Below are 25,891 nucleotides of genomic sequence, written 5' to 3' on the forward strand. Positions count from 1 at the left end.
CACATCAGTTTAGTTTCCATTATACTGTACACTTGATGCTTCAAAGGCTATAATTATTTTAAATTATACAATATCAAAGTAAAGAAAATAACTAACACAATTTATGACATTGAATTGCATTCAAATAATTGTTATGGATGAGTGTGATTCTATTTCTTAATCTGAGCCTCCTAACTTCATAATAGAATGTAGATGTTATTCTCATTCTATAGATGGAAAAACTAAGGCTTGGAAACTATGACATGGCCAAGTTCGTACCACCAGTGACGGGCAGAAAATACAGCATATTCACCCTCAAATAAGGCTTCACTCCATGGTGGTTTTGGTCTTTTCTCGGATACTGTCTTCTCAGATAACCCTTCCCTGATAGGTTATCCAATAAATGCCCACCTCTTATCTTGCCTATGTGGTCATTTCCCAGCCCACTGGACTGTGGCATTTTCTCTATGGTACTTTGTCCTTTTTATTATAAGCTTCATGGAGCCCAGGACCTTCTTTGTCTTGTTCCAGTGGTGACCCTGGCATCCAGCATCATACAGATGCCTTTCCACCTCTGGCACCAGTGACTGAACATTTCTGTGGATACCTGTGATGTGAATCGTCGTGACTTTGTCTCATGATGGCCCACGATGGTGGGTGAGGCAGGATCTGATCAAGTGTGTAGTACAAGCGAATGTGTAATTTAAAATCTGCCAGCAGAACACACCAAATACATTACAGTCATTTGACTGCTCCGGAGCTGTGGCAGAGACCTGGACTGTGTCCAGCAGAGGATCTGCCCTGTGTGTGCTCCTTCATCTCATTTCTGGCATTTACTCCTGCCCTTCCTGCCCACCACCCTTTAAAAAAGCTCCAAAGTGTTCAAGCCCCCCTAGCACGTGTCACAGGGAGTGGGGCAGACGCGGAGAGTCCACTGATCATGGAGTTCGCACAGATAAAGGAAGGATATAGTTTGGAGAGGAATGCTGTAACTACAAAGTGCATCCTGAAGGCCATTTAGCTCACAATGAAGGTCTGTGTTTTAAAATAGCCCTATAACAAAGTAACTCCAGAGTTTTGGCAAGGGCTTCCACTATTTATAGAACTAAGTAAGGCATGTAAATAGCGCCCTAGTACCAGTTCTCCCTTGCCATAACCCCAAACTTACAAGAAGCCCTGTAATTATATTTTTCTACTTAAAAAAAAAAACTCATAGTAGCCATTATCAGTTTAACCGTGCGGAAGCTCAGACCGAGATTTCTTTTTTAAATGCATAGTTTTGATTTTCAACAGCTGCACTGGGTCTTTAATCATATATTATCTTTATGAAGCCTTTTTCTAACATATGTTAATTGGCTGTTTTCTGTGACAAATTATGAGCTCTTACTTTGATGAGGTTCAATTGCAATCATGTTGGAGTCGAGTACGGAGAGTTTCCACCCCTGCTGGCTCCTCAAACCACTACAAACATCCTCGCGTCACGACAGTGCTGAGTAATGGCAGGATTTGGGCTGGCTGATTTCGCTACAGATTTTTTTTTCTACAGGATATTTTCAGCTTCTTTGTACTAAATCTGTTGCAGGGTTTGCCCTTTTTAGCAGAAGCATGCTCTAAAATTAACATCAAATCTTTTTGGAGATTACTATAATACAGTGAGAAATATTTCATAATACCACACCCCTGCGTCTGTTTTGGTTTACTAAATTTTAGTGCATTTATTACAGTTTTTTCAAGTCCGTCAGCAGTGAGTTTAATAAGTGTTTTCTACATCATTGCCATTTTGTAACAAATAATTTGAATTTTCCTCTTTTGAGGGAAAATGCTACTTATGGAGTAGATGATCAAATATATATTCAGGTATAATAAAAACTGGTTGTAACTATTTTTTCTGGGTGTTACCAAGTATATTTGAATTTCTAAAATGTTATTGTACAGTATTTCCTTTGTTTCTTTGTCGTTATATCTATTGGCCAAGCAATAAACAATGGTTTTATTGTAATAAAGTAATAAAACAATGTTCCACAAGGTAAATGTCCCATAGGGTGTATGATAACATCCATTCCAGTTCACTGTCCTAATGTCAACTTTTAATGTGTGATTAGGAAGAGCAGAAATGTTCTAACCCATCTGCTCTGAGAACTGTTGACACATAGCTTGCATCAAGTACCAACAGATGATCGATGATAACTATAATTAGACTAGATATCAAAGTGACAGTGAAGTTGTTTATATTTCCAGGCAGGTAACCCAGGTAACTGAGTAATGCCTTCATTACCTGTGTTAAACACAAGTCAGAGTGGGGTTAATTTGACTCTTTCTCCCTTGATATCTAAGGTTAAGGGTTCTAGGTAAAGCATAGCGTGTCAGATTTCCATAAAGGTATTCAAGCTGAGAATAAGATGAGCCAGATGTGAGGAGCATGTCCTCCTCCTCAGAAGTCTGTTTTTAATCAGTCATCTCCCTGGAGTCACGCACAATGAGCTCTAATCCTGAGGCTACCTGCGCCTGTAGGAAGGCCTGAGAACATCATTACAGAACTTGCAACTGAGCATATGTGAAAAAATTAAAGCAGAAATTAAGGCTAAAAGAGGTTAACTTCAGAAGTCTTACTTTGGTATGGCTTCTTTTACAGAGAGGCAAAAGAGACAATTTCAGATGTTAAAAAAAAATTAAACCTAACTTCTAAATGGAGATGCTAATGAAAAGTTATTCCTGATTGACATTAACCAGTACTGTTTAAATTTGCATGCCACTTTGAGAATGTACCTGGGGGTCAGTGTCAGCACAAGCAAATGAATGTCAAGTGTCCTTGTCCATAGTGGCCCACAGTGATGAGAAGAACTTCAGATGGCCTGCAGGGTACTTCCGTGTGGCGGCAGTCACATGATGCACTGTTACTGAAGCTGGTGTGCGCAAGGAAATGAAACTGCACTTGCTAAGACACATACTTAATTGGCTTTAAGAAAATAAACCAAGGTGAAGAAGCACGTGTCATGAAACAGAGAGCTTGGCACTTGACTGTGTGGAAGCCCGTGAGCCGTGTGGCTTAATTGGGGCCAGTTGTGATCATTTAATGATTGCTGTCAGAAGATCAGGTTTAATTCTCCTTCTAAGAAGACCACAGTGGGATAGAGTTAAACAAATTGTCATCCGAGGGTTCAGATGAACAAAACCTTAATTAGGTTGATTAGGATGCTGTGAAAGAGAGGAGATATTAAAAAATTGATGAATCACTGGATTCCATGTCACACCCTATATAATAGCAATCTTCTGTATTTTGAGAGATATTATTTATGGCATTTTGAATATCACGTGCATTGCCATTAAGGTCTTATGTAAACTTTCTACATGTCTAAAGTTTAAAGATAAAATAAATGACATTCAGTTTAAATAGGAGATGACTTATCGAGCATTTTCTCCTTAATAACAAAAACACAGCAGGAGAACGATGGAATTTCTTCCCACTTTAAGGCCAGCTTTAAAGGTAAATAATTTGCAAAAATAGTGACAGAAGCAAGAGATTTTTCAAGGACGTAATTTTCAATATTTAATGTAATTTAAAAACAGAGCATAAGCTTTTGCTAAAATGTCGTTTTAACCATTTATATCATAATCTCAATAATATGATTATTTACTGGTGATAATACTCAGGACTACCCAGGTGTCTGAAAGTGGACCCTGATTGTTTTATCTACACATTTGGAAAGACCAAAATGCATGTTCCCACACACACAAATAAGCTTCTAGAAGAAAATGCTTCCATTTTAATCATGAAACAGGAGATTAAAGGTTAAAGACTGGGAAAATAGCGAACATTCTCTTTTCCCAGACAGGATCATGTGATCCCTGGGAATTCATATTTTTGTCATAACGAGATGAAAATGTGCAGCCGCACCATGTCCCACTCCAAGCCTACCTTGCTTTGGAGCCTGACCATTCTCCTTCGCTCCTGGTGGTACTGTACAGTGCATAACAAAAAATCCAGCTGCATACGCTTGTGGAGAGGTTACAGCTGGGGAGCAGAACACAGTCTGCTGTGCTAAATCCAAAGTAGCTCTTACTTTGAGCTGAATTCGGCGCGGGCTTTACCTTGTGGTGAGCGTGGCCGCAGCACTAAGTACTCTGCACAACGTGGTGTCTGCCTGTTGTGAAAAATTAGGAAAACAAAGACATGATAGAACCCTGCATTAATTACTTAGTCTGATGTGGAAATGCTAAAATCTGTGATGTGGTTGCACAGCATGAGGTTTTTGACATATTTAGACCATTTGGAGTTTATTTTGGCGTGGGGAATGCAGAATGCTGTTTTAGCCTCAGTGGGGGAAATGCCCAGAACAGACTATGGCCTGGTGATTATGACAGAGGAGCTGCGTTTCCCGTGTGCTTGTTACATCGTTCACAGTGTGATGCGGGTGTCCAGAGGTGGGCATCTCCTAAATCCGGAACTGTGTAAATAAAATGATTTATGTAAGTGATAATAATGGAAGGTTAGGCCCACTTATTAAATTAATTGCAGGGGTTTTCAAAACGAGTTCATTTTTAGCCTTATTATATTTCTGACATACATTTCATCTCTTTTTGTCCTTGGGGAGAGATATTAAAGTAGGACTAGAAGCATTAACAGAGAGTTTCCAGCAGCCGTGGTCACTGGGAAAATTGATATATTTCCCTAGCTATTTCTACTTTTGCAGCCTGAAGCTCTTCCATGGCTGACACTTGAGAGAAACTTCTTCATTTTTGTAACACTGTCAATTAGTCTTCATATAGCGACTATTGTGAAAGATAAATGAAGCACTGTCTTTTAGAAGTTGCTCATCATTAGCTTTGTACAGTGAGTTCTTCATGGTATACCTAAGGACGACAGTGTTCCCTTGATAGTCTTACTCAGCGATGGCGAACCTTTTAGAGCCTTCAGTGATGCACACAGCCCTCTGTGGCACATGTGCTACCAAAGGCCTCTTAACTTCATAATATGGCTTTCAATTTATGTCCTCAAACCAAAGCAGTCTCACGGGTTGTAAGCCATGCTTCTGGTCACTGCTGTATCTGGTGATTCATATACAGTACCATATTGAATGACCATAGCCATCCTGCAATGAAAAGATATTTCCTCAACTTTAGGTAGGAAAAGGAAACAAGAGTAGCGAAGAAGTCCATCATCAGGCTACAGTTACCGGTGTCTAAGTACCAAGCTGGAATTCAAACCCTAAGCTTCCTGACTCCCAAATCCACTCACCTTCCACAATTCTCAGTGTAGATCATTCTTATTCCATAAGAGAGATGTTATCTATATAGTATAGTAAAGGGTTTCATCGAGGCTACCAATATATCTGTGTAAAATTTTTAAAAAGAAAAATGTTCTTAGAGGTAGTCATTTTAAAAAGAGGCAAATTTTAATAAATTATCTTGGTTAATCAAGTAGCAGTTACTAGCTACCTACTACTGTCTGCCTGGCATTGGATAAATACTGGGGATACAGAGGGGAAACAAAATCAGTTTCTACTGCAGCAGATGATACAAAGAAGGGGGACTTGTTGCTATGCAACGCAGGACAGAGGACTTAATCTGCAGACAGGGACTGTTTCCTTAGGAGGTGAAACCTGAGCTGAGATCAAACAAACGAAAAGTTAAGGAACCACAGTAGACAAGGAGGAACATTCCAGGCAGGAAGAATTGTATGTGCAAGTGCCCTGTGGTGGGAAGGGATCTGGCAGGTGTGAGGAGCTGAAAAATAGCCAACTTTATTTATTTTTTGTATGTGTAATGGTATGTGACTGAGACTGGAGGATGACTCAGAATTCATCAGATTTTGATACGCAATTGGAGGCAATTGGGAAAATGACTTTGTGTTTGGCATGATGGTACTCTGCAGGTGGAAAGAATGGCCATTCTTTTATTATCCTTAGGAGAATGGGTCTTGGCTATGTAACTTAAAAATGAACGGTTTGCATTCATAACTAGAGTGATAGAACATGCCATAATATACACAGAGCGCTTAGAGAGAGATGAAGTGGCTTTCAAGACCAATGAAATATTCCTCAACCCATGATGTAGTCAAGCACCAAAAAGCATAATAATTCATTTATAGCGTTTGAAGCTGAGAGTAGCTCATAAGGGAAACAGGGTGAAAGTTCTGCTGTTCTTTGTAAGCGAAGTATAATTGCACACCTCATATGTCTTTCAAACAAATCCTAAAGTAGAAAGTTAAATATATCTAAATGCAACAGAATGAGCAAGGTGTTTCACTTACAATATAATCATTTAATTGTTGGAATCAGTAACACCAGGCTTGCAGCAACTGGTTTTAGGATTATTTTTTGCCTTTTACCAAGTGCCCCACTTCTATTTATTTAAGTGTTATTTCTTGTGTGCTGTAGCGTGCTTGATCTTCAGCACTGGGGATGCTCATGTCAGTGAAAATGTAAAGCACTGAAAAAATTATTTGCTAATATGAATAAAAGAAACCAGAATCCTTTCTTTGCAAATTCACATCACATTTTTCACTGTTTTATCCTTATTCATGGGCTGTTTTTATTTAAGTGACTGCATTGTACTTACTGTAGCAAAATACATGCTTTGCAAAGATAATTTTAGCAGAAGAGAATTAATTTCTTCCCACATCTTTTAATGTGGCATGGCAGTCTCACTGTATGATCAAAACACATAACTGAAGGTTATGTTTAATTTCTAAATCAAAGTGTTGTGGGAAGATGATTGAAATCTGATGATGAGTCAGACCCACTTGATACTTGTCTTTCTTCCTACAGAAAGTTTATGGTAGTCTGCCGTTTCCACGTTAGAAAGAACTCACTAGTCTAGTCGGGAGATCAAACTAGTTTCACTGCAGACTGAAAGTTTGTTTGTTACTTTGCTTCCCAGTTTAAATTTCAGAACCTGGAGACACTCAGTTACGTGAGAATCTCTTTCTCCCCAATGTAACATTTTAAAAATATCGGGACATACAAGTAATCAGTGTGTTTTACCAGCAAACATTGATTTTTTGGAGGGAGACAGTTTACATGACTCAATTGTTTAGCAGAAGTTATAATTTACATATTTTAGCTCTTTGCTTAGGTAGGATTCTTCATTCGTCTCAAAGGGTAAATTCAGACCACATGGTAACATCAAGCACATAAGGTGTTTTTTGGTAAGGAATTGTAGATACTCATTGATCAGATTATTTTTTATTTGTTTTATTTTTATTTCTTGTAGTGATCATAGCGAAACACTAACATAGACCTGAAATGGTTTTTTCCTTAGGTGTTTTAAAGATAGAAATTAAAAATTGGGACCCCTGTCTGGATTTCCTTCACTGTCCCTTATCTGAACTTCTCCAAGGCCTGAGTGTGGGGAGAGCGGCCCCGTGCACTCAGACGGTTCTGCTCAGAGAAGGAAGTGGAGAGTTTTGGTTCCCATTTTGCACTTCTGGAACAGTTTAGGGAAGGAAGCACCTTTACACCTTTTATTGTTCGTGGTTGCTGACATCACATCCTTCCCTGACCAGTCTGTGCGTGTTTCCTGCCATTCTGTCAAGATTCTTCTGTGTTGCTGGGAGGGATTTGTTGGAGGGAGGGAAGGAGGGGCTGAAGGAGTGCGGAAAGGGGGAGGGGAGGCCATGTCCCTGGGGACCTCGCTGGACGGAAGGAGCCCTGGGAGAGGGAGCTGCAGCACCTGCCCAGCTCCCGAGCCACTGTGCCTCTGTCAGCTAGTGCCGAGCTCACAGTGAGCAGAGGCCTACCGTAATGAAGTTCCCCTTTTAGTAAGCAGTCTGATTTTCTTTTTCTTTTATTTCATTGGGTGAAAAGCAAAAAAAATGCAGAAGCCTGTAGTTCTATACACTGTAACTATAGTGAGGTTTTTTTTTAATTACCGATTGTTTATATGTAACTGTCATTTTCCAAGAATGGTGCTTTCACGTGGAAAAAAGTAGCGGAAAGGCTGCTAGAATTATCTTAAGCATATGGTTGATTGTACATAATGAAAGTTCTCAGCATAACTTGAGTTTCTACTACAGGTAGTTCAGCTATTACATTCTTTTTATATATGTGCAAAGCCTTTTAACATATTGCTAAGGTTATATAAATCTCTCTGCCTCTCTAGACCTCTTATAAATCAGTACTCAAAACCGACCTTACAATATAGATTTTGGGTAAAAATTGGGTTAGAGAAATAGTTACACTGAGTAAACAACTTGTGAGCTATCACTGATCTTCCTCATTTTTTGAATATTTACTGACAGCCTTGAAATGTAGTGACCGTAATCAAATGTTCCGAGCCACATGTTTCATACATATTTTACTTCACAGGTTCTCAGTCCTGTAACCACCATATATCATTGTACATGAGGACTTTATACCCATTTTACATTTTTATAAATGTTCAGAAAGCAGCTCCTCAGGAAAAACGAATTTACACAGAAAACAAAAACATCATGTAATTCTATTGAAATTTAACCTTTTTGTCTTTCTCCATTGCCTTACATATTTCCAAAAGGAAAAATATATTGAATGGCATTGTTATCAGCCTCTCTCTATATATATACATATATATAAATATAATATATATTATATTTATATATATGCATACATTCACACATACATTCTTTCTGACCAAAGATATCCCATCATGTTTTTAGGAATTTTTTTTTAAGTCTGTGCTCTGCTCTTTTTTAAAAAAAGCATCTTGTTGCAAAGTTGTAAAATCCAGGGTAGTGATACAGACACACTCTCTTGGCTTGATTGACCAGGAACTAGCTCTGCCTTTCTGAAGACTTCTCCAGGGACGTCTCGCTACTTGTTTGGTTATTTGCATTTTGAGATCAAGGTCTGTAGACATTCTCATCCCCTCTGCCTCCTCAGCACACTCTAATCTGTTCACCCTGACCTTCCACCTTAACGTGAGTGAGCACTGAGGCAGGCAGAGTCAGCCTCCCAAGCCTCAGCTAAATGAAAGGAAGGGAAATGTCCCACATGGGTTTACTGTGGCTTCATGGGGTGGCTTTTCTGAGATAGAGAAAGCGTGATTGTTTCTGTGGGGTCCTGCAGTGCATGGAAATCATCTAAAGTGATGCTTGCTTCTCAGGTAAGACTAGCAATCACAGAACAGTTGCCTACTTGAGTGATACTAAAAGATAGACAGTGTTTGACGGTATCAGATATATGACACAATTGTGCTTTTGAATTTTCCAGATTTTAATGGGATTTTAATATATCTTCCAGTAAATGTTTTTATGTGTCTTTGCCAAATGTGTGTTATTTATGCATCTTTGTAAAACTTTTGAACTATTTTTCCAACATTTAAAAATGCAGCCTGAGTAATCATCTTTGATGAACACTGTGTGGCCATGCTGTAACTCCATGTAAATTCTGAGAGACATAACTCAGCTGAAGTTTAGTAGAAAGGCAATGGTTAGAGAATGGATAGTCTTAGGCAGTGCCTAATCCACCAGAACTAATTATATCATAATAGCTTCTGCAATTAGATAATCACCAAAACTTACAGTAAAAAAAAATTTACTCAAGGTGACAGAGAATTTAGAAATTAAATTTTAAAAATCAAAAGGCAGCTGAGGATCAGAATGAATATCTAACAGCCTTCCTGTTCCAAAGAACCTTGAACTAAAGCCAACTGATCTATTAAATAGCCAGGACGTTGGTTTAGCATTACACAATACACGTGGGAATTTATCAGGTCCGTTGTCAGACACCGACTAAAATAAACAGGGAAGTTCTGAGCAGTGTGTGTGGCAGTTGTATTCACTGACATAAGAGGAGATAAAAGAATTGAAGCTGTTTGCAAATGAAGAGACCACGTGGAATGTTTTCTTGTTCACTTCCACGTTTCATAACAGTTCACCTTCATTTGCTCAAATACTTTCAGATATAATTCAGAGCATTGCAAAATATATGTACTTCTAATATTCTGCATTCTTTGGGTTTCTCTTAAGTAATTGACAATCATTTCTTTAATTTTCTTCATAACCTAGATCTCTCCAGTATATGAAATTGAGCTCCTGTAATTTTGAATGTTATCCCAGAGATTATGATTTTTTTTTAATTTAGAAGATATATAGTCTGTTGTAAAGATCTAACTGTAAATGGAGTGATAATCTTATTTTTCTGTATCTTTTATCTATCAGTGTTATCTTTTTGATTCCTGTTTTCAACATGTACAGGAAAAGATCTCACTATTGATAAATGCTTATAAGATGAAATATCCCATGTTATTTTTACAGTGTTCGCATAGCAGTGATTTTTTTAATGAGATTAAAGGCTTTAGATTTAAATTAGTTGACATTTACAGATATCAAATAGCACTTTCACAATGGTCCATCTTATTTGCATAACTAGGGACGTTATCACCCCTGCTGTCAAAACACGAGATTGTTTTCCCTTCAGAAATGAATTAGCTGCCCTACTTAGCATACACAGGTACATGAAGGTTCATTAACTCTCTGATTTAGGTAATTTTTCATAACGGAACGGTGAATTGTCACCTAATTTCATTAAAAAATATTAAGAAACTCTACCAAAAAATACATTTCAAGTGTTGGGCTCTAAAGCACAGTTTTCATCATTTAAATGACTTGTTAAATTACTTATGAGGTTATTTTAATTATAAAAACAAACCATCCCTACTTGATATGCTCCTACATATGTGATACCATGTACTTTAAATAGTTATTTTAATTCATGTCATTGCTTTTCTTCCATGTAGTGTATTTCCTTGATGGCATTAGAATGTGCTAGATCTTATGAAACTGGCTTGGCTGTTAGTGTTATTTACATTTTCTTTTTTGTTCAGCAGGAACGAATGCAGGAATTTGGGAACTGAGCTGTGCAAGTGCTGAAGAAGGAAATTTGTTTGAAGGAAACAGGAAAGAGAAAGAAAAGGAAGGAAAAAATACATAATTTCAGGAACGAGAGAGAGAAGAAAAACGGGGACTATGGGGAGAAAAAAGATTCAGATTACGAGGATTATGGATGAACGTAACAGACAGGTGAGTGAGCTCAGCTCTCCTTTGTGCCTTTGTTTAGAGAGATGATGTTATGACACTTTCTCCACATATGGGAAGGGCACTAGAAGCACTGTAAACCAGTGAACATCCACGATGAGAAGTTTTGTGAATTAATTGAAAGTCTCTTACGTGTAAAGGGAGAAAAAGTTCCTTAACTGTTAGAAATATAGTCTAGACATTCATGATTATTCACTTTTTCCTTCAACATGAATTTTAAGTGGAAGCTGTACTTGTGTGACATGAACAGCTTAATAAGTAGGAGTTAATAAGCATAGCATTACTCTCTTGCATGCATCACCAAACAAAGATTTTCTTATATTCATGGGAATGAGGCCTTTTGTGGTCGTCCATTTAAAAGTTTACAATATAGGCAAAGACTCTGTCTAAAAATGACTTTCACTCTTTTCACCATAAAAGAGACTTTGAAATATATCCAAAACTTTTAAAGATTTTACTGACAACAAAACAAAGAAAATACCCACACAAAATACTAGTAACACAAAAAATATAGGCAAAACCTTTCAGTTAATTCATTCTTTAAATCCTGAATTTTATTAACAGAGGCAGATGGTGTTAGAAATTTTTTCTAGAACTCCATTGGTAATGTCTGCATGATACAGTTAATCAATTCTGAAGACTTTACACATCCAAATGTTCAGTTCAGGGTTAAAGGCTGTACATCAGGAGTGCCTGAGCATGGACTCATTTGTCTTTACACTGAGGAAGAGTGGATTTAGTTATGCTGGGTATGGGTAACTGGGTGTTTGTTCACATCCTTATTAATGTGGAACAAGCAAATAGTCACTTTAATGTTAGATAGCAAACTATGGCCTTGGGAGAGAATGCAGGACTACTGGATCCTAACAATTGTGTGAACAGGTATTCTATGGCCTCAGAGAGAAGACTGCTTTGCTCCTTGCTCATTTATACTGAAGAAGGCTAATGATAGCCTTTGGGTGGCCCACCAGACTGTATACCTCTAGTGGAGACCGTCCTCTCTCTCTCCCTGTGGTCCCTTTTTATTTTCCTGAACCTGCAAAGGAGACTAGAATAGATTCATTTCCTTTCTGTAAATTCAGTGTTGTTATATATGTAAGTTATAATGAAAAGAAGTTGTTATTTATGCCACCAAGTCCAGTAAGCCGTTAAGAACCAAGAAGTTTTTCATGGTTTTCAAGTTTATTTTCCTTTATATCATTATATATTGTGAGGTACATGGGACTTGTACTTGGCTGAATTGAGCTAAAGGATAAATAATACTAAGAGTTATGATGGATTCCTTCAGTTTTTTCAAACATATTATTAATTGATTCAGATCAAGGCAAAAAGCTATATATCTACCGGTATTAAGACACTACTTTTCAATCAGTTTATAGCTTGTAATTGACATTAAAAATGAAATACTGAATATTGTGTTCCATTGAATATTCTGACCTTGTTATTTGGACTAGAACCTGTTTTGGAATTAGTTAAAAATTACATGTGCTACGCAAGCACAAGGACCCGAGTTCGATTCCCAGTACCAAAAAAAAAAATAATTACATGAATTCACTTTTACACATTATTAATAATACTGGTCATTTTTTGATTTGTGAGATTCATTAATATCTTCCTTTTATTTGCAATGATAGAAGAAAAATTTTGTGGGCTGAATTCATGAGCTTCTATTATGCTTTATAAACTAAATCTCACATGGAGATACAAGAATTTGAACACTATGCTTTTAGGCTAACAAATGAACTTTTAAATAAGTTTAGATATAGCTACATATAGTGTTACTCTCAGCTATGTTAAAAGTCATAATAATTTTGGGAAAAGAAAAAAGTATCTAAATCCACTTTACTTTTTTTCTGGTATCGTGGATCGAACTTGGGTCCTTGGACTCACGCAGCAGGCAGCGAAACCACTGAGCTAAATCCCCAGCCCTCCACTTTCCTTTAAATCTTAAAGATGAATTATTTGATTTTATTCTGTAAGGCTTAGGATCTAGTTATTCTTTTCTTCACTGGAAAGTTACAATAGGCCCTGTAATTTAGTACTCTTAAATGGAGTTAGTAAAGTTGAAAATTCCCACATTTAAATAAATATTTCAGTGATCATTGTTAGGTGACTGTTGACAACTTTTAAACAGCTGTTACATCTTGATGTTTGTTATGTTCACCTCTCACCTCCTCTGAGAATGGGTCAGAGAGTCATTTGGGAGGGGGTCCCAAATATATAGGTCACCTCTGATAAAGCCAGCACATCATTTGGAGGCCACCCTCATCCGGGCATCCTTTATGCTGTGTGTTCACGTGTTAAAAAGAAAAGTGTTTGGTGCTTTGCCTTTTTTGAAGTTGCCTGCCCCACTGTAGACGGTCCTGGGAAAGTTCACACAATGCCCTTCTGTCATCTTTTCTTAAGTCACAGAGACTGCTCTGCTACAGCACAGCGATGATGTATTTGTCTGCACACAGAGGGAGGGTGTGTGTTTACCAGACAGAGAAATACTGGCTTACAGTGAGCCAGAGTATCACAGCACTGATGGGATAAGCTGAGAAGTATCACTGTTGGAAAACAGCAGGGCTATTTGTTTAAACTGAATTTTGCCTTTATTATTTAGAAGGGAAATAGGGAAAGGCTAAGGTTCTGAAACTCCAGTTGTCTCCACAAAATAGTTTAGGCGAGGATAAAAATTAACAGCTTTTTTGTGTTTAGTTCCTTTCAGTTTCCAAGTTTGTAAACTCTACTTTTAAAAATTTCAGTCTAAACAAGATGGCTTTCTTAAGCAACTATGCAGTAATAAAATCCCAAGTTGTCAGATTCTTACAGGTATGTTCGGGCAGCTTAATGAAGTAGGTACCAAATATGTTCCAAGAGCTCCATGCACATTATTTCATTTAATCCTTAATTATCCCATTTTATAGCTGAATAATTTGTTTATTTACTAAATCAATAAATCTTACTAGTCAGCACTGTGTCTAACACTAAGTGTTCAGTGATGAATCAGAATTCCACCCAGATTACTGTCTGCCACCAGGTGAGCAAGTTCTCTGTGAAAGACAGAGGAAATATCTGGGGCCTTTCAAGGTGCGCCTGCTCCTCAGCTCGTCCTCAGGAGCTTGATTGCAGCTGTACACAATATATAAATGAGTGAATGTGTCGAATAAACCCTTACTTACTGCCAAAACCAGAAGTGGGTTGGATTTGCCCTGTGAGCCATAGTTTGCGAAGCCCTGGTGGAATAAAACAGGTATCAACTATGGAAATGTGTAGCAAAAATTTCAATCACGTGCTAGGAATGAAAATATCAAGGTACAATGAAAGAAGAGGAAGGAGGCATTGTATTTACCCCTAACCCCAACGAAGGACTAAAAGGTAGGAGGTAAAGATTAGTTTAGGCAGGCGACGGCTTTACGGAAGGAACTGAGTTTGCAAAGCTTCTTGAGAGAGGAAAGGGCTGGCTAAGGACCCAGTGGTAGGACGGCAGGACTTCTTGAGCCTGGTGGATGGCATTAGAGAGAGACCAGGGAAGACAGAGCTAGGCAGAGCCCAGATCCCACAGGATTTGAAGGTCCTCTTCAGTCCTGAATAGCTGGCCAGATATCATGTGGTTACTACAGCTGGTGGCCAAGATCTGTCGTGTTCACAACAACACGTGCCTTTCTCAATAGTGCGCCTGTTATAGTGGCCGAGAGCGTGGATTTGTGTCCTTGTTTTTCCTAATTAAATTATGCTGCACCCAATGAAGTATAATGGCCAAGAGCACGCTTTAGAGATAAACAGATCTGGCAGTTCTACCACTGACTGATTGGGTGACCCTCCAACAAGTCACCCAACCCCTCTGAGCCACATCAGTTCCCATATGAGTAGGGCAAATATTCAAAAAGGTTTCATACTTTGTAAGTCTAAAGCACCAAACACGTTATACGGGCTTTAGAAATTTACCTATCAGCTGCTCCTCTAAGACTTGTGTGTTTTGAAACATTAGCTCTTACAGTTGATGTGGTTTCTATCAAAACATCTCCTATATGTGTAGCATACTAAAGAATGGTATCTGAACCTTCATTTCAAGAGAGCTTCACCTTGAGAGTATTGGGAAGATAAAAGGAAAGATGGAACAGGGCCGGGGATTTAGCTCAGTGGTTCCAGCGCCTGCTTTGCAAGCGCAAGATCCCAAGTTTGATCCCTGGTACCAAAAAAACCCCTATGGAACAGAGTAAGCCAAGTGTGGTGGCACTGGCCCTCAATCCCAGCACTCTGGCAGGCTGTGGCAGGAGGATCACAAGTTAAAGCCAAGCCTGGGCGGTGTAGTGACTTCGACAGACCTCGTCTCAGAAATAAGCTAAAACCTTAAAAATGGCAGACATGTTGCTCAGTGCATAGGCCTTGCTTGGTTTAATCCTCAATTTCTCCATCTGTATTTTTTCTTTTAACCCTTAAAGTACCTCCATAAGTTAAGTTAATCACATAATTTCACCTTATGTCATATAGTGGGTATTTTTAATTATTGGTGCCTGAAACAGATTTTGAAATGAGTTTTGGCCTAACAGGGCTCTTTTTACCAACAGAATATAATTAAAATTGTGTTATATTAAGAATGATATATAAAAACGAGGCATGCTTAGCTAAACTTGTTTATTTGTATGTTTGTAGTCAAAATGTTCAGCTTTCCTGCTTTGAAACGAATAGGAGAGATAAGCCCAAATTTATTTGTGTGACTGATAAAAAAGCCATTTTAATATTTGATTATAAGGAGGAAATATTTGCACTTAACAGAAATTAGGGCCCAAAATAATAAGTTAAGGGAAAATACATTTATTTAAATACTTTAACTTTTGTTCCATCAGATCTGGAATATTTTTTGCCACCAAACAAAATTTCATGTGATTATCCATGCAACAAACTAAAGAGAATTAGCAACATTCTCCTCTTGATAGAATGGGAGAATCTCTTATGACTAAAAAGAATTCAGAATTCATAGATGTTAAATTTTCTCACATTTCTTCTTCTGATCTATTTCTGATCTATTTCTTTATGTGACTCATATATGAAAGGAACTAGGGAAAGAAGTTGGGAAAATGTGTTCATTGTGGAGGTAGCTTCTGACAGTTTCCACATGCTGACATTTGTCAGCTGTATCTAGTATACTCTGCACTGCACTGAAAAAAAAAGAAAGTATAGTGAGTGATTTCCTTAAGTGACTCTTTGAAAAGAAAAAAACTAATTTTACTCCTCACTTTCTCTTTTCCACATTTTCAGTTTTTAAAATTTTAGCTAAAATTTCAAAGGAAACTTTAACATAACTTTCCTTTAAGTTAATACCCAGAATATCAGCAAATAAAAGTTAATTATAGGGCCTGGGGATTTAGCTCAGTGGTTCTGCCGCCTGCCTCGCAAGTGCAAGGTCCCGAGTTCCATCCCTGGTACCAAAAAAAAAGTTAATTATGATTTTAAATTTGTGCATCACAGCCTAACACCCTAATGTAATGGCTGGAACTGAGGCAGATTCACTCTTTAAATGGGTCTGGGTAACTGAGAAATACAAATTAATTGTTTTGAGAAAAACTTTGATAGAAGGTCTGTACTGTGACCTGCAGAACAGAATGACACAACTGCACTGTCAGAGGCTCTGCACTTGCCATTTCCACTCACAACTTCCAGGGGTGTGGGTGTCACTGTGAAGGTTACAACAGTTACCCTCGCTCCTCAAGGAATACCTGAAATCTGTTTCAGATCTAAGGACTAAGAAGTTCAGGCAGTGCCAAAGTGTTTGTTTTTCTGTCTCTAGGCAGTAAGCCGTGAAATACCTCATAGTGATGATCGTGCTCTTTTTGAAATATCATTTCTGCACTTGGATTAAAAATTGTACTGAACTCATTTTATATAAATTAAGTTGGGGTGTAGCAAGGCGATATACTAAGACATGTAGTCCATCTCAGGACTGAAGTGGGGTCCCTTCTTAGCGGTTCCCTCACACATAAGTTAAATCATTACTCTTAAAAGAACTAGGGGGAAGATGCTTATATTCAGAATTGAAATATTAATGATTGAGAAGATTGGAAAAGAAAAACAGAAGCAAAACAAATGGCCTAAATTTTACTTTCAAGAGTTTCCCCCCCAAAAGCAGTAGCCAGGTTGACCACATGCCTGTTGAACAGGACATCAGACCACTGGACACATAAGATCTCATTTTGTATTTATTTAAACTATTCCTTTATTGCCGAAAAGATACTGTCTCAACTGCTGTCAGATGTAGTCACTAGCTTTCCTTTGATAGGAAATCCAAGAGAGACCACAATAGTCACAAGGAAGAGGATGTCTCCTCCAGAACCGTGTCACTTGACAAGAGAAGTAGAGTCTTCCTTGAAGTTGAGGGCTTTGGGATGTTTCATTGTTTCAGTTGTAATTTGTGTGTCCCGTAGAATTTCTCTTCAAAACGGTAGTTTTAAAAATTCTGTTGCTATTTCTTGTGTCTCAGACACCTTGTGCAGAAAGTTGACCTGGAGCAGCCACCTCTCCCCGGTGAATATGTGCACACACCGTTCTGTTTGAGACGAGTCACTTTTTGCGTTGCACATGCACAAACTGTGACATTGCAGTGCTGAGAAACCACACTAAAAATATTAGCTCTGTAAATAGGCCACATAAACCAACAGGTCTCTTAAAAACTGTAGATTAAAAGACAAGATGCTAATTGTCTCAAAGCCATGTCCTTTGCAGTCAGAATTTCCTTTAATTTAAAAAATTATTATGGTGAAAATATTTTTTACATTTACATCCCATTGTAGTCTTAACTACTGAAGATAATTTGGAAACATTTATTCTAAGAATAATGGCTTTGGCAAAAAAAAAAAAGTAACAAAATGGAAGCAAAGTAAAATTCCTTAATTTGCAATGTGTATTTGTGTTTCTCTTGAAATATGTTGGACCATTAATAGCAATAAAAGAAGCAATTTGAATGTTTGGAAATGTGACGTTTAATTTTAAATTGGAACATGTTCACTTAAGAAATCACTAACATTTGAATAACATTTCAACAAATGTAACTGTTTGGAAACTACAACCAAGACAGCCTCCTGCCTTCTGTCTTGCAAGGATTGATTTGGAAAGCCCTGAGGGAGAAAATACTGGAGTTCGGAGGTAAAACTGAAGCCATTGTGGAAAGGAAGAAGTTACACTCTTCCTGTTATGACAGGAAGACAGAGAGAAATGTGCTTCCTGAGCTTGCAGTCAGCAGGGAATGAAGCATCCTTTGACCTTTACTTTAGGTACATTTTGGCTTTGTTGAACTAGTAAACATGTTTTTGCCCCCAAAATATTAATCTGTTTTATTTGATTCATTTTAGTTTGAAATTATGTATCTCATGTAATGAGGTGTAGAAACAAAGGTATTTATTTTATGAATGCTTCTAGAGATTGAGTGTAGAATGTAAATCAGCCCTTAACAAACCAACCTGACCTGAACAACACAGATAAAAAAAATTTCAAACATACTGCATTATCACCTTCTTTTTTAAAAACCAAAGCATTCCTATGCTTAAAAATAAACCAGCCACAGTGAAATCTTTTAAATCCTGATGAAGTTAGTAATTTTAGATCAACTTTTTCTTTCTTCGTGTAGACAAATATCAGAAATCTACAGTCACAAATTTAAACTCCAAGACAATGTTGAGTCTGTTAATAAATAAATGCACTCAATTAGTTGTGACTTAATCCATCATTCATTGTTTTTCCTCTAAGCACTGTGCATTGCATAAGACTTAAATTTTTATTTTGAGGTCTGGGGGTGTTGACTTAGAGGGAAGAGCTCACTCGGTCCTGAATTCCATAATGTAAGCTCTTTATTTTAGTCCTTTTGTCATGGTCAGAACTTTAGGAACTACTGCTTGAAAATCTTTTGGAAATGCAACTGTATTTCAGGGAAACAGAGCTCAGTTTGCTTGAGGCTAACGAGGACAATGGTCCTCTTTGCAGAAGAACACGGCTGCTGTCTCATCCTCGCACGTTATGCTGGAGGGCTACAAGCACATGGTAGCAGTCTGCTTGAAAGAGGCCCTCACTGCTCTTTAAAGAGCCTTTCATTTGTGATGGCAGGCCCCTCATTGTATAAAGGAGCGCTTGTCTAGGACACAAGTCTGCAGTGGCATTGCTTCCTCCCACCGAGAGTAATCATCAACCCCTAAAGCTTGCAAGCCTTCTTAATGACAGACTGAATTAAACAAAATGAAACTAAAGGAGGAGACTTCAGAACGCTCACAGCATTGCTTACTGTAGGAACAAGGGAGGGGAGAAGTAGAGCACTTCAGAGGGCATGTCCTTTTTTTCCAATTAAAGATTGTCCTACAGACTCTTGACTCCATTGGTAACCCTTTAAACACAGAGAGAGACCCAGCGGCTCGTGGATTACAGAGTACGTTGTCTCCGTGAACGGTCCATCTTGTCACTCGGTAGTTATCCAGCTTCCGTCTCTGCGAGGAAATGGAGATTAACACGATCTAAAAGATCTTCATAGAATGAGACTTACGTTACCCATGACTCCATTTGGAGAAAAAAAAGAACAGAGTCTAAAAAGGTTGAAAATAGAATTAATAGCTATATTAGTCCTAAATATATTCTGAAATGAGAAATTACTGTTATTTTGTATGTTAAAGAAATGGGAAGCCAGCTGAAAGTGCACCTCAGTGTCTACCCAATGAGTAAAACAAAGTTCAATTAACATTAGGCCAAAAACATTGCGACTGGTGGAAAGAAGTGGTTGAGACCATCAGTAAAATTAGTGTTGCCTCCCTTGGTGATGTCTTTTGAGTGAGTCTTTAGTTACTCTTACAGGTGAGGATAACTGCTGTTTGCAAAGGTCCTTTCCTTTCCTTTGTAACTTTTTCCTGTAGGGCACAAAGACTCTCAGAGTTCATGTGGAGAACAGTCCCTTGAAGTGAATCCGCAGTGGGGCTGGGAGGGTGAAGAGATGGGATAGGCATGTAGAGCAAGGACAGATTATTGAAATACCCTTTACTTCCCATGGTAGTCAAAGGAGTGTCCCTACCTACAGGAAGTGACACGGGGCTTGTCCTCTGTGTTGGGAATTGTCCTTTCCCTTGCCTGTGTGTGAATCAGAGGCCCATTTACTTTATGCTGGCTGTTAGAAGGGCTGTATTTGCCATCAACCAAACTACTTCCTACTTTGTGAAATTTAAGCCTCTGTAAATACAGAAGTAGTGTGAGCTCATGAGGGTGTGCACGGGACTCTTGCCATCTTCGGTGGGAACGGTCTGAGTGTCTGAAAACAACGCAGCTGAACACTTTGGTTTATTATTGGAATCCAGGAACCAACTTGTTCTCAATTTAGTATACTTTTTTTACTGTAACTTGGAAAGCTATCCTTATATTAATTAATGTCATACACTATTTCTGATGATTCTTAATGTCACAGAATCAATGACAGTGCCTGTATGGTGCTCAGTGAGCAGGTATTCATTTTGATTGCCAAAAATGCATAATTCTTCGATGGATCCATCCATTCATTCATTCAACATTTAGCCTAGTATTGCTCTTGGACTTCGGGTTGTAAGGATGTGAACAGACAGGAGGTGGCCTGGACTTCGAAGGGAAGCCCAGGCTCTAGCTTAAAGAGCTGGACGTGAGTACATAATGGTGACACAAATTGACTGGTCCTAGGAGAGCAAACTTTTACAGCACAAAGCAAGAAGTAGCCAAGTCTGGCAACCTGAGAAAAGATACTACCTATGTTGCACAATGTTTCACAGCCAAATCACTCACTTTTATTGTGTCCCTTATTTTAACTCACAAAACTCCATAAGACACCTGGAATTTCCTTCATTTTACAAGTGAAGAAACAGGTTCAAGTAAGTTAAGCATTTACCAAAGGGCACACAGCTCATAAATGCCAGAGTCCAGACCATACTCAGTCTCCATGGTTTTACTCCTACGCTACATTGCCAGGAATGATGCGTATACCCTACTTTAAAAATATATTTTAGGGGATGAAGATAGAGCTCAGTGATTGTTTCTTAATATGCATGTAGCCCTGGGTTTAATCCCTAGCACTGCCAATAAAAAAGTACACTCCTAGGGCCGGGGATTTAGCTCAGTGGTTCTGGCACCTGCCTTGCAAGCGCAAGGTACCGAGTTCGATCCCCGGTACCCACCCCCCAAAAAATGCACTCCCTCTTTTGTCAATATGGACAATTATTTTAACTGTTCATTTTTAGCACATCGTGTGAGATCTACTCAATTCTTTACTGTTTTTTAAACTCTTTTGTAACTGAAAGAGAAAGTGACTTCATTTTACTTTTTGGAATACAGAAATTATACTTGATAATTATAACATATCGATGGGGTTTGTATAACCAAAACATAAGGTGTTCTGTAGAGTGAAGCCACGGCAGAGAATGCTGGTTTTGAACCATTTTACCCATCATTCTTTATCTTCTTTTTTACCTAAAGGTCTGCACTGCCTAGGCATAGAAGCTGAATCTCTAAAAGCTGGAATAAGTGTTCTTATTCCTAAGTTAGAAACACCTTCCATGCAGACCTGTGTATCCAACTGTATCTGAAGACGTTTAGGAATGAACTTGGTGAGCGTGGGTCTACCCCTGGGGAGTTCACAGCACTAGATTCCTCCTCTTGTGAGCTCCTTATGATTTACATCAGTGCTTTCTAAATTTATTCTATAGAACAAAACAAAATCACTCATATGCCTCTTCACATGGCCACCGTGCTTCAAACCTTGCAAAATGTTTAGCATTTGACTTTAACGTTTTTGTTGTTGTTATTAAGCTTACCAGATTCCCTTAATGACGCCTCCTGCAAAATTGTTCTCAGGCTCTACGTGAATCTGTTTGCCATCCTGTAATGCCCTAACTCTGCACCTTCTTAAAATGTAACCCGGCACTCAGTATAGTCTCCAAGATGGTTCTGACTAACAGAAGGTTTGGGAGAATAATTAATTCCCACTGTGATATGCTATAACTTTAGATCCTTTTCCCAAAATCAACTAACACATTAATTTTCCCCCAACCTGAGCTTGTGTCATTGTTTTTTAAAATATGTAACTACAGACTTTAAATTGCCATCGCCTCTGTGCCTAAAGTTGGAAGAAGGAGCTATGGATAGAGACTCTGCCACCTGTTGGGCCACCTGTCTCGGCCAGATCTATGTTACATGCAGATTTAATAAGCATGCCTTCATCTAAGCCAATGGGAAAAATATTTCCTGGGATGGAAAAGATCCCAAACCCCATCGTAGTTTACTAGAGATCTTCCCTTAAACTCAACAGTGATCAATTAATTTGTCCCCTTTGCATATAGTTCTTTAGTCATGTTTAAATCAGCTAATTGCTACCAGTCAACCTGAAATATATAATACTGTGCATAAGGCTTTCATCAGACACCTCCACGTTCTTTAATATGCAGAACTCTCAAGAAAGTTCAGTGAATTTTTTGCTTGATGAACAGGTCATTCAGAGCCCTTGATCTCCATTCTCTCTGGATCCTGTGATTATAAAATTAAAATTTTATCTTCAGACTTTTCCATTCTTCATGATGACTCATCCATGCAAGGAATAAAAACCACTTTTCTCTGAAATTTAAGTCTAGAGCATCTGTGCATACATATTTCTCTCCAGAAATTCTTCAGTTTCTCTGCTATAAATTTCAAGGTAATATAATTACTTTCCCTCAAGATTCATGTCACCAAATGTATGTATATACCCTGAATTTCTAATATTGAGAGCTTGAATTGTCAAAAAGCAAGTAAAAAAATGGTCTCTAGTTCTAACAAAAATTGTAATGAAACAGTCAGGCTTTAATATTCCTGTTCTACAGTTCTCTTGATCAGCAAAACAGACATTCAGTGTCCACTGCCCAGAGTGTGTGTGAGGCCCAAGGTGGGGTCTGTCAGAACTCAAAAGCCAGCAAGAGAGACCCATACACAGGCAACTCGGTAATGTAGACTAAGCCTGAGCCTGTAGAAAGCGCTGGGAGACAACAGCTCCTTAGAAGCTGGCATTGCAGCTAAGCCATGCAGGTGAACTGTGCCCAGATGGGAAGGGAAGGGGGTGCATCCTATCAGTCACCTTCCATCGACTACCAGGTAAGAAATACCAGGAAGGTAGACTTCCCTTCCATGTTTATCCGGCCTGGGTTGGCACCAGCTATTATTTTTCGTGCTCAGTCTAGAGAAAAAGTTGGTCTGAAAGCAAAAACTGAGTTCACCCAACTCCAGACAAAAAAATACAATCTCGAATCATTAGACATGATTGAAAATACAGCTCTACAGCCCAGATTGAAAATATAGCTCTATTGCCCAAGGAATTCACTTTGTTCCAAATAAAGAAAATTCCTTTTAAGCATTAAGAAATTAAATGACTCATTTTCTCCAGCCAAAAAGCCTTTATAAGAACTGGAGATGCTATTTTATGGAGTAGAAGCCACAGTGACCTAACAGCCACATGATCTAACATGGAGAACCTTTGATAAATATTGCTTAGCATAGCATTTAGTATGCAGAAAATGCTTGATAAAAATTGGAGAAAATATTTTTTATGTATCTCTGATAGATCTTCCTGATTTCTTTAGAGTTGAAATATCTACAGCTATATTTAATTAATGTGACTTTTCTTAACTTCCAACTCCAATTTCTGATTCACAGCTAGTAAGTCCTAAAGCCAATGTCAATATCAAAGGTGTGATGTCTGCCCTTATGCTAATATATAAAATTCAGAGTTACTATAAAATTTCGTATTGAGACATCTTTATACAGCATGATCATTACATTTGAGGCTGTTTTAAAATTCAGCAGGTAAAGAAAATAGCATAAAATGGTCAACGTTTACATTGTAGTTTTGCTTTCCATGCATATGTGTTTATTAAATCTCTTTTAGTTCTGAAAACCGGATGTTGAATTACAGTGTCGACTTAAATAATATTTGGTTTATTCTTCTCTTGATGTACCATGATTGATGTAAACACTAGGAAAGAGCATCTCTTTGTCCAACTACCATAAAAACAGCTTTCTGCCTCACCTAAAGTTCATAATATGCTATCAAAATAGGAATATGGACTCATGCCCATTAAAAAGTATTGTCAAGTTTTGAAAAATGTAATCATTACATTATTATATGTAAGTATAAAAGCTCGGAATTGCAATCTTTGTCATTAAGTGGCATATTTTAAATGAAGGGTAATATCCTAGATCTCTTTAGAAAGCTTAATGCTTAAAAACAATTTTATCCGAAGTTGAACAATGAAAAAAAGCATTATAAAATACATTTTGAGTATGCTATGATGAATATGAACATAATACAGAATTAAAATTAGAGCAATTAAGAGGAGATTTTGGAAGATACTTTCTTTAATGATTTAATATAGTCATCATTTCAGTTTGCAGTTTCAATGAAAAAAAAACTATATGCGCTGACTTTTTTGACAGATATTATTAAACACATGTGCATTATCCACAGCCTATTTGGTTACACAAATGTTGAGGAGAATCTAAGAGTAAACACAAATAGTGGTTTTAGTGATATTTCTGTTCTGAAATATACTTTGATGGTGAGTGTTGTAACGTGCTAAATTCTGAGGTTTTAGTACAACAGAAACCATACTGTATTGAGACATTCCACCTACAGTTTGTGGTCATGCAGTCTGATTAAAAGTGGTTTTAGATATATGAAAGTATTTTGGGTCATTGCCTTCTGTATTGAGCATGTCTTGTACCCTGTTTCACTACATAAAATACCAGTATAGTCTTTTATTTCCTCAGAAAGAAATATTAAAACACACTATTTTGTAATTAGTGATTATACTTCTTTATGCATTTCAAAAAGATAGTCTCTAGCCTGTCCTTAGTAGTAACCATAACTCCTGTGAATGAACCAGAATAAAACTTTCTAAACTATATGATAACCAGGTATAAAAATAAATGGTGGCTTTATTTCATCACAAGTACATTAGAAAAACAATAAAATAGAAGGTTAGATATTGCTGATTACTCCAGAGGAAACTTGTCCAAGTCGAAAGAGAAATAACGTATTTCAGTAGATATGGATGAGCTGAAATGGCTAGTTGATACCTAAATAACATTATTTTCTAAAAGATGGCCAACAGGGATAGTTTAACTTCATGTTTCCATCAGGAATAGCGACATCCTCAGACAGCTTTAGTCAGTAAAGACGCCTATTTTGTTAGTTCTCCTTTTCCTGTTAAGCCAACTAAGAAACGGATAAGAACTAAGATTTATGAAGCATTTAACCTAACCACTGTACTCCATACTGTACATATATTATTTTATGCAGTCCTCACAGAGTAGATTTTATCTCTATTTTACATATGATAAATCAAACTCTGAGAAGTTGTGTGAAGTTCTCATGTCTATCAAACTGCAGATGCAGCATTCAAATCCAGGGTTCTCTGACTCCAAACCCCGTGTTCTTTCTAGTCTCCCATGCAACCTTCAGTGCACATGTGATAAAAATTCTATAATCATTATTAAGCAAAATATACATTTATCTTCCTAAAAATTCTGTATATGAACTGTTAGAAAATTTTCATGGAACTAGCTACCATACCATTTTATACGTAACATGTTTGAACTTGCTGTCTCTGAAGACTTGACACAGTGGTTTCCTTTATGGAGTTATCTAGACCACAGATCTTTTCCATGTACCCACTTGGGTCTACTCTTCTGGGCACTAAGGACAGAGCAGTGAGCTGAATGAAAATGCCACGTGCCCCCTGTGGAGTCCTCACTGAAGTGGGAGAGAGACATGTTTAATAAATCATTGCACAGAAAATAGGCCAATGACAAAATGTGGTGATGGCTTTTAAGGGGACGTACAAGGATACGTGAAATACTAACAAAAACTGTGGAGAAATGCCAGAGACTAGGCGGTCA

The 25,891-nt window shown here is 37.8% G+C and overlaps 1 protein-coding gene across 34 annotated transcripts in view; it reads left to right on the forward strand.

The window, feature by feature from the left end:
* Mef2c (myocyte enhancer factor 2C) overlaps positions 1–25,891 on the forward strand; it is a 162,328-nt gene that overhangs the window by 62,315 nt on the left and 74,122 nt on the right. For 20 of the 34 annotated variants that reach the window (XM_087180971.1, XM_087180975.1, XM_021255751.2 and 17 more), the window contains one exon: positions 10,783–10,978. In XM_087180971.1, coding sequence (XP_087037097.1) covers positions 10,925–10,978 — 54 coding nt within the window. In that variant the 5' untranslated portion in view covers positions 10,783–10,924. The remainder of the gene's footprint in view (positions 1–10,782; positions 10,979–25,891) is intronic. The other 14 variants (XM_004841667.4, XM_087180976.1, XM_087180981.1 and 11 more) reach the window with 1 other exon arrangement.

The sequence above is a fragment of the Heterocephalus glaber genome, unplaced genomic scaffold, assembly GCF_053883595.1.
Source record: "Heterocephalus glaber isolate CG9 unplaced genomic scaffold, H.glaber_assembly_v1.0 deba00001465, whole genome shotgun sequence".
NCBI lineage: Eukaryota > Metazoa > Chordata > Mammalia > Rodentia > Bathyergidae > Heterocephalus > Heterocephalus glaber.